An 8,781-nucleotide genomic window follows, 5' to 3' on the forward strand; every position below is an offset into this window, starting at 1 on the left:
CAGTTTACCCTCATTCCTAGAACATCAGCCATTTGTATAGTCTGTCTTCTCTGACAGACTCTGGATTCATATTTTTTCTTCTGTCATTATGAGACCAACCAGGTCTCTGTTTAGTTTTGCATTTGCATAGGAGTTGCTTTCTGTTTGATTCCTCTGAGTCTTGCTTTGTGCATGCACATTCAGTAATAGGCAGATGCCTTAAGGGAGAAATACAGAGCTGCCTTCGGTTTTTGTTTTTGGGTTTTTTTTCCCTTTAGACAGCCATTTTTGTATTCCAAATTTAATGGACATTTTTGGAGAGAGGGTTAGTCTAATAATAGTTACAGATCAATCGATAGATACCTCCATCATAACTTGAAGAAGGCAGCCATAGTATACTCCTAAACATTAAAGTTATCCTAAACACTGACTTTATATCTTGTAAGGAAACATATCCCTAAGAACTTTGTTTACAGACAAATGTGAAAGGTTCTTTATTGCTACCAAAAGTACTGCTCTTAAGACTATTCTAAAATTCTTGTCATTTCTTTTTGGAATTTTCTCTTTTCTCTATCACTTTTTTCTGCTTTCAGTACTAATTGCTTTATGTTTTATTGAGATACAATTGACAGTTACTTTTTTAAAAATTTTCTACTTTTAGGGGAACCTGGGTGGCTCAGTTGGTTAAGCATCTGGCTCTGGGTTTCAGCTCAAGTCATGATTGTATGGTTGTGGGATCAAGGCCCATGTTGGCTCTGTGCTCAGTGCAAAGTCTGCTTCAGTTTCTCTCTCCTTCTCCCTTTCCCTCATACTCTTTCTCTCAAATAATTAAATCTTTAAAAAAAGAAATTGCTACTGAACATGTGTTTAACATGTTACTGGGTTGGGGTTTTGTTTTTTGTTTGTTTGTTTGTTTGTTTGTTATCAGGTTTTATGATTGGTTAAATACTGGTAAAGATTTATTACTGCGAAATAACTTTTACCTGAGGGCATCCAGATCTTTATTGGGGTTTTAAATTTTCTTTTCTGAAGGTACTTTTGTGTATAAAGATGATTTTATTTGCATTTCTTTATAAAAGAGAGTAATACTGGGGCGCCTGGGTGGCTCGGTCGGTTAAGCATCTGCCTTCGGCTCAGGTCATGATCCCAGGGTCCTGGGATCAAGCCCTGCATCTGGCTCCTTGCTCAGAGGGGAGCCTGCTTCTCCTGCTCCCCCTGCTTGTGCTCTCTGTCTCTGTCAAATAAATGAATAAAATCTTTATTTTTAAATAAAGAGAGAGTAATATTGATTCTTTTCTCTTTTCAGAAAATGGTGTAAATGGAACAGTAACTTCAAATGGAGCAGACTCTCCCCGTAATAGAAAAGAGAAATCTTCATAATGAATTATAATCTAACTGATTAATGTCCCCAAAGAAATACGCTTTTTACTGTATCTTTCAGCACTAGAGATTTTTTCTGTTCTTAAAAATACAGTTTGTGCTCTTTGATTCTTGCTATTGTACTGTTTCATGCATTTTTTTAAAGGGCATTTGAGGGAAGATTGATTACTATGAGTGAGAAAAATATTTAGCTTAGACTAAGCTACCTGCCTTCAGAATAGTTTAGGGACCACCACCATATTTTATTTTGTTTTTTATCTTTGAACGTTTTTCTAATGATTTGGAGAGATAACTATTTACAGAAATTCTACATATCAGTGATAAAATTTCTTGCTCTCACCAATTTTTTATATTAGCAAGATGGCCTCTTCCAGCAAGGTCATATTTTTTTAAGTTATCTTTCAGGGTAATATGGAAATACTATAAAGTTGGAAGTCAAACTTTAATATGTTTTCAGTGTTCTCTAATTTTTAGGAATTTTTGTAGTCTTTACACCTGGGAAAAAAGATTTGTAAATTCACTAAAATAATTGTGTGCTTTATATTATAGGTAATGGTTGTTAATGTTACATCCCCATTTAAAAAAAAAATAGTATTGGTTACAATGTGTGGAGATTATTGCCATATATAGTGAATCAAAATACATGAACATGAAAGTACCTGTGAAGTAAAATCTTTCTTGTGCATTTTCAACACTTGTGAGCTGAAAATCAGAAAATTAAATATTTACTATAAAGAACCAAATCTGATTATAGCCCTTTTTGATATGTTTATTAATAATGATTCTTAATGGGGCTTGTTATAAGATCAATATGCACAGCATCTTAGAAAAATATTGTTTAACCTGCAAACCCTTTTTAAAAATAATGCCTATTTGATTTATATCTATAAAGAGAATGGTGGGTAATTATATTGGGAGAAACTGCATTAATCTTAAACTGAAAATTCAGTTGGCTAATCTTAGAAAAGACAGTGCTTTATGTTATAACTATAGCTTTGGTCCCACCTTTAATTGAGAAGCATTTATCTGTATAAAACATATTTTTGGATAAATATATATATATATATATATTTGTATCTCTACAGAAAGGCTCTAAAAAACATTTGAGTAAAACATTTGGTTCCCTTTTCTATAATTATCCTTAAAAATTCTTATAGCTATATTTGGTTTTTTGTTGTCTTCACAGTACCTATACTGCTCCTTTTGGTGTTCGCATCTTGTTCTCCATTTCTCACTTTTGTCACCAGCTCATGTTTGTGCCATTTTTAGTATAAAAGTTGCAGGCTTGTTAGGTCTGCAGTTTAGTAAGTTGCCATGCTGCTAGAAAGTTGTGCTTTCTATTTCCAGCTGTTGACTTCCTGGAAAAAGTAGTAGCTCTCTGTAGCATCATGGAGTTTCAGTGGAACCAAATTTTTGCCATTAAAAACTGGCATTATATTGAACTATACATTGAGAAATCAATCAAAATAAAATTTTTACTTTCACAAGCTGTATCCTGAACGTTCTCTTTATTGTTAGCAAGTTTTTATGCTATCTTAGACGATATAATCTCATTAAAATGTACCATGTTTAAAGAGTATACCCTTGATAAACATTTAGAATAGCCTTTGCCAAAGAAGTGTTCTGCAAAAAAAGAGTATTAGTTTCATATAATATCTGAGAGCTACTGAGGGGGAAAAAATGGTTAATCACCAAATTCATAGGCTACTGAGTTAAATTTAAAAGGTGTTTCTTTACTATAGGACTATTCAACCCTTTATATGCAAATAAGCTTCCTGATCCACTAAGAATGTTTACAGTAGGGATATAATGTGCGGTGTTTTTTGGGCTGTGGAAACTTCTTTATATGGAATTACTTAACAGCGTCATGTTCTACACCATACCATGCCATAGGTTTAGGAAAAGGAAAGAAAAAAGCCCTTTGTAGGTATCTAAAACTTGATAGGCACACATATAGTCCCAAGTAAAATTGTTAATTGTATAAGCTCTAGATCCCCTCACCCCAAATGCTCTCAGGAAAGTCTTTACTGGCCTCCAGATTGTGCAGTGTGTCACTGTCACCCAGTCTAAGGTCAGCTTTGAAGCCTGATGGCAAGCATGCAGGACTGTGACCTAGGACAGCTGTCAAATTCATTGAGTAACCTTGAACTAGTTGTTTTGCCATTTTGGGATTCAGTCTTTGCCTCTGTAAAAAGCCTTTTTGCTTGCCTTTTAGAGTATGGTTGTGGGTGGTCCAGGTGGACTATTTTGGAACAAAAGTATTAAGAGCATTCTTCTAAAATTCAGAAATTCTACACAGTCAAAATCAGAGCTAATCCTGAAGCAAAGCTTGTATAGATGAAGAAACAGGAAAGATGAATTTTTTGTTGCACATTTTGTTAGCAATAACCATTGACACCTTGTGTCTGCAAGGTGTTTCTAAATGTTTTCACTGAAAACTAGTTCTACTGCCTGTCTACATATGGACAAAAATATAAAATTGTTTTTAAGAAGTGATAATGAAATTGATCACCTGTTTGTACTTTGTTTCTCAATGTTATTCAAAGCATTGCCATTCATTTCTTCTTAACTCTCTTATAAGCACCAAATTTTAATATATAAGTAATTTGGGGGGAAATACCATCAAGAACTTCCCTCCAGAACAAAACAATGATGTTCATGCCTCCAAACAACCGCATTTGAAGTCTACCAAATTAAAAACAAAAAGCCCACACACAAGCAAAAATCACATTCTAGGAGTTCCATGCATTTAGCAGCCTTTGCTTATGCTGTCTAATCATCCTTCAGCTGACTTTTAAAAAAGTAACACCCTACCTCATCAAAATACACTTTTCCATTTGCATTTTTTAAATTAAAAATAATGATTAAAAAAGAAAACTTGAATTCACAACTGCCTTACTCATTTCAGTGTCATGTACAGCATATGAAGGTCAGGAGGGCCATTTGCAGCACACATGATTAGAGAATACTGGTCTTCAAGGTTCATTTTCTTTACAAACTGTAAAATACTGGCAATTCCAAGTGTGGCAGAAGAGGTGACATCTGAGAATCCTACCGGACAACAGAGGTGCCCAAGCTGTTCGTGGAATGACAGGGCTTCCGTCAAATTGACACAGTTATGCTGTGTAACGTTATTTCCCACCCTGTTAGAGTACTTCACTGAGAGGTCAAGAATCAGTCTGAGAAATTCCCATGTGGAATCTTCTGGAAATGCAGAGAATGGAACTGCTGTCAGATCATTAATCACATAATCAAATTCTCTCCCTTCTTTGGCATATGTCTTCAGCACTGAAATGCAGTCTTCTATTAGGACCTGAGAGCAGTCTCCTTTAAGATTGTCTCAGGCATCGCCACATGTTTTTCACACGTATGTCTTACATCCATTGACCACCATTTGGTCAATCTCTACCATAGTAACCATCTTTAGTTTCCGTTTGACAATTTCACATAATATGCCCCCATCTCCGTCCCCTAGAATCAGTGTGTCTTTGCCGCTATAGTCTTTCACTGCCCATGATGGCCTGGGTATACCCAAATCACTCCACGAGATTAACTTCACCACCAAGGATGAGAATATTTCCAAATTACTTCGAGTGCAGAATTTCAACATTCTGATAAGGTGAATCTTCATCAGACACCACTTCATCTACGTCATCCTCAACTAGGCAACAATTAGCAGTGGGCCAGTATCTGTCCATGGTCCCTCTAACTATGGGTGGTAATTGCTTCCCCTACCCGATTCTGTCCCCAGTTCTTACACTCTTTCTTCTACTTTGTTCAAAAGATATGTCAGCTTCTTGGCCTGGTGAATCACCATCATAACTCTGAAAGTCCAACACCACCAATCCATGTGGGTAAACTCTCAAATTGGCAAAGCTGCCCTTGTTGTCTATGCGGGCCGCTAAATAACCGTGGTCCTGCCAGCTGTGTAGACTGTAATTCCTTGCTCCTGGAAAATGGACCCGGAGGCCTTTTAGAATGGTCTCACCATCAGCTGTGATGCTGAACATGAAGTTGAGCATGCTATGCCATGCCGCTGCCATACTGAGGTGAGGCCCTGTGCTGTGCCTGGGCAGGTGGCCGCGGGAGACTGGGAGGCTGCGGGACGTGCCACGCTGCAGCCCGTGGGGAGTGCCCACCTGTTTACATTTTTAAAGGAGTGGCTTCAGAAGTAATCCTGGGGGAATTTCTAGGGTAAAGCTTAAACAGATTGTTCTCTCCAGAGATCAACTTTGTTGTGCTAGGTGATTCAATTAAGAGTCATTGACTATAAAAATTTCAGCACAAGACAGGTTTAGGAATTTCAAAGCAGACATTAACAAGTATTAGTCGGGAAAATGAAACACTAGTAACCCAGGTCACGAAGAGAGTGAATGCAGCTGGGCAAAGTCTCTAGGTGCTTTAGAAACCCTGGGCATACAGCTCAGTCCTAATGATGCAAGCAGACAAGTTCATAACAATAGTGCTGTTGATCTGGCTAGTGAGCACTTTTTTAAAGCTATTAGCCATCTACAAAAAGCGGTGGACCGCCATGGCTTCGCTCTGTCTTGTGAAGACAGCAGAGAGCCTCATACTTCCAGATAGACTAGTCCTGGGTTTAAGCATGATTTGCTTTAGGAAAAGCTCTACTAGGTATCTATATGCCACACATTTAACAGCTTTATCCAATACCATTAGGGAGAAGGCTAAGCCAATTTGTCTAGCCTAACTATTTTTAGTGAAAACACTGTGTTTGCTTAAGGCTGAAATCAAACATTTCAGGTATCCTGAAAACAAGCACATCAGAAAAAAAATATTAAGAGGTTTAGGTCCATCACATAGTCTAAATCATGACTATTTGTAACTCTGAGGGTAAAGGAGTGAAAACAAAAAGCATATTCTCTTTTGAAGATTCAACCAATTCAAGTGATTTCTTGATTCTGTTGTTGATTTCTGTTAACATTAATGGGCACGAAATGGTAAGACTAGCAGACCAGGGTCCAAATCTTGGCTCCTCCACTGATAATTCTCTGTAATCTAATGTCTGTGACTCAGTTTCCTGAGATACGTAATAGCACCTATCCCACAAGGTAGTTCTACAAACTGAGATAACGCACATAAATTGTGCATAGCTCCATTTCTAATGCTCACTAAATGTTACCTGTCAGCTCCTAAGGTTGTGACAAACACAGGGAAGGAATGGCTAATAGTGTTAGGTAATTTCAGTTGACTACCTCTCCATATATGATCCATTATACAAGATATTGAACATTCATGCTCTATCTAAGGCAAGTACAGTGTTCCATGGTTGTTATCTTGAGTAGGCAGGCCAATAAACTTCCATGAAATGTTCAAGCCAACATTATAGCCATTTGATCCTTGCAAGACTGCAAACATGCTTATCTAGCACAAAAGTTCATAAATCAAACATCCAAGTCTATATTGAATCATTTTTACTTAGGTGATCCAATAATTATAAAAGCAACAAATAGCATGTATAGTTTCTAAATAATGATTTTTAAAAATCCGATACCTAGGGTTTATGATACCGTAGTTTCATTTAGTTGGTGTATACAACATCTAGAGAATTTTTAGTTGCTTGGAATTCCCTTACCTTTTAATGGGAAGAATCAAACTCCATCAGATGAATGAGAATATTTACCTAGGATAAGAAAAGTATGTATTACAAGCAATGTTTATCAATATACTTGAACTAATCTTATAAAATGTCCTACAAATCCAGTTCTGTAAATGGACTGGAAGGATGGCTGTCAGAGTGTGTGTGGGATATACACAAAAGTGTGGATAATGCATGAAATAGACTAAAATCTAAAGACCAAGTTCCTTTCTCTGTTGTCTACTTGCTGACTGACTTCTAAACTAATCCCTTTTTTCCTTCATCAAATATGAGAAACTATAATAAAACTTTTTCATGAGAATGATTAGAGAATAATTTTTTAAATTCAATTTTACCAGGCTAATTTAGGTTAGTAGTGACCTCTTGACCAATTAGAATGGTCCTTTTCTTTTTCTTGCTGATTTCATTCACAACAAACAAAACAATAAGATGCAGGTCATTTGTTACATAGATCGGAAAGGGAAAATGTCTATACTATACATAATAAGTACATGAAGAATGAAAAATTAAGTGTAGTTTTTAAAAGTGAATTCCATGGCTAAAATTAACAACACAGGAAACAACAGATGTTGGCAAGGATGTGGAGAAAGAGGAGCCCTCTTGCCCTTTTGGTGGGAATGCAAACTGGTGCAGCCACTCTGCAGAACAGTATGGAGGTTCCTCAAAAGGTTAAAAAAAGAAGTATCCCATGAGCCAGCAATTGCACAACTAGATATATACCCAAACGGTACACAAATACTGATTTGAAGGGATACGTGCACCCTGATGTTATAACCCAACATTATCAACAATAGCCAAATCATGGTACCAGCCCAAATGTCCATCGACTGATGAATAAAAGAAGATGTGGTATATAAACACAACAGAATATTACTCAGCCATCAAAAAGAATGAAATTTTGCCATTCGCAATGACTTGGGTGGAGCTACAGTGTATTGTGCTAAACAAAATAAATCACTGAAAGAAAAATATCACACGATTTCACTCAACTGTGGAATTTAAGAAACAATACAGATGAACCTATGGGAAGGGGGAGAATAGAGAAAGAGAAGGAAACAAGCCATAAGACACTCTTACAATAGAGAACACACTGAGGGTTTATGGAAGGAGGTGGGTGGGGGACAGGCTAAATGGGTGGTAGGGATTAAAGAAGACACTTGTCATGATGAACACTGGGTGTTGTATGTAAGTGATGAATCACTGAATTCTACTCCTGAAATGAATATTGAGCTGTATATTAGAATTTAAATAAAACTTTAAAGAAAAAAAGAAGGTAAATTCCATTCTGTAGGATTAAGGTCTAGAAAACTACTAGGAGTGTTAGAAGACTGGTAATATACCTAAATCCTAATACACGTGGGAAGCTTTGAAAAACTTGAAAGAAAATAAGCAAGGCTTGGGGTGCCTGTGTGGCATATAGTTAGTTGAGCGACTGGCTCTTGGATTTGGCTCAGGTCTATGATCTCAGGGTGGAGGAATCAAACCCCACTTCAGGCTCTGCACTCGGTATGGGGTCTGCTGAAGACTCTCTCTCCCTCTGCCTCTGCCTCTCCCCACCACCCCACCACTCCCCCCACCCCGTACACACTCAACTTTCTCTCAAATAAATAAATAAGTCTGAAGAAGAAAGAAGAAGAAGAAGCAGAAGCAGCAGCAGCAAAGCTTGGCTCAAACTTATCTTCAGAAGAACTAACATAACTGCACTCAGTGAGTAGAAAGCCCCTGTTCACATCTACAAGTCATTTCTCTGTTGATATTATGATACCCTGGGGCAACTCTGCTACCGCCTAGACACAACAGTACTG

General features: G+C 37.2%; 1 protein-coding gene and 1 pseudogene across 1 annotated transcript in view; one reads left to right on the top strand and one right to left on the bottom strand.

Annotated features, from left to right (window-relative positions):
• Positions 1-2,846, top strand: part of TRAM1 (translocation associated membrane protein 1) — a 36,091-nt gene extending 33,245 nt beyond the window's left edge. Inside the window, exon 11 of the mRNA XM_059166246.1 lies at positions 1,286-2,846. Coding sequence (XP_059022229.1) covers positions 1,286-1,359 — 74 coding nt within the window. The 3' untranslated portion in view covers positions 1,360-2,846. The remainder of the gene's footprint in view (positions 1-1,285) is intronic.
• A 1,412-nt stretch (positions 2,847-4,258) lies between these two features.
• On the bottom strand, positions 4,259-5,402 carry LOC131827837 (spermine synthase-like; annotated as a pseudogene).
• Between the last annotated feature and the right edge of the window lie 3,379 nt (positions 5,403-8,781).

Source organism: Mustela lutreola, chromosome 3 (genome assembly GCF_030435805.1).
Source record: "Mustela lutreola isolate mMusLut2 chromosome 3, mMusLut2.pri, whole genome shotgun sequence".
Classification (NCBI taxonomy): domain Eukaryota; kingdom Metazoa; phylum Chordata; class Mammalia; order Carnivora; family Mustelidae; genus Mustela; species Mustela lutreola.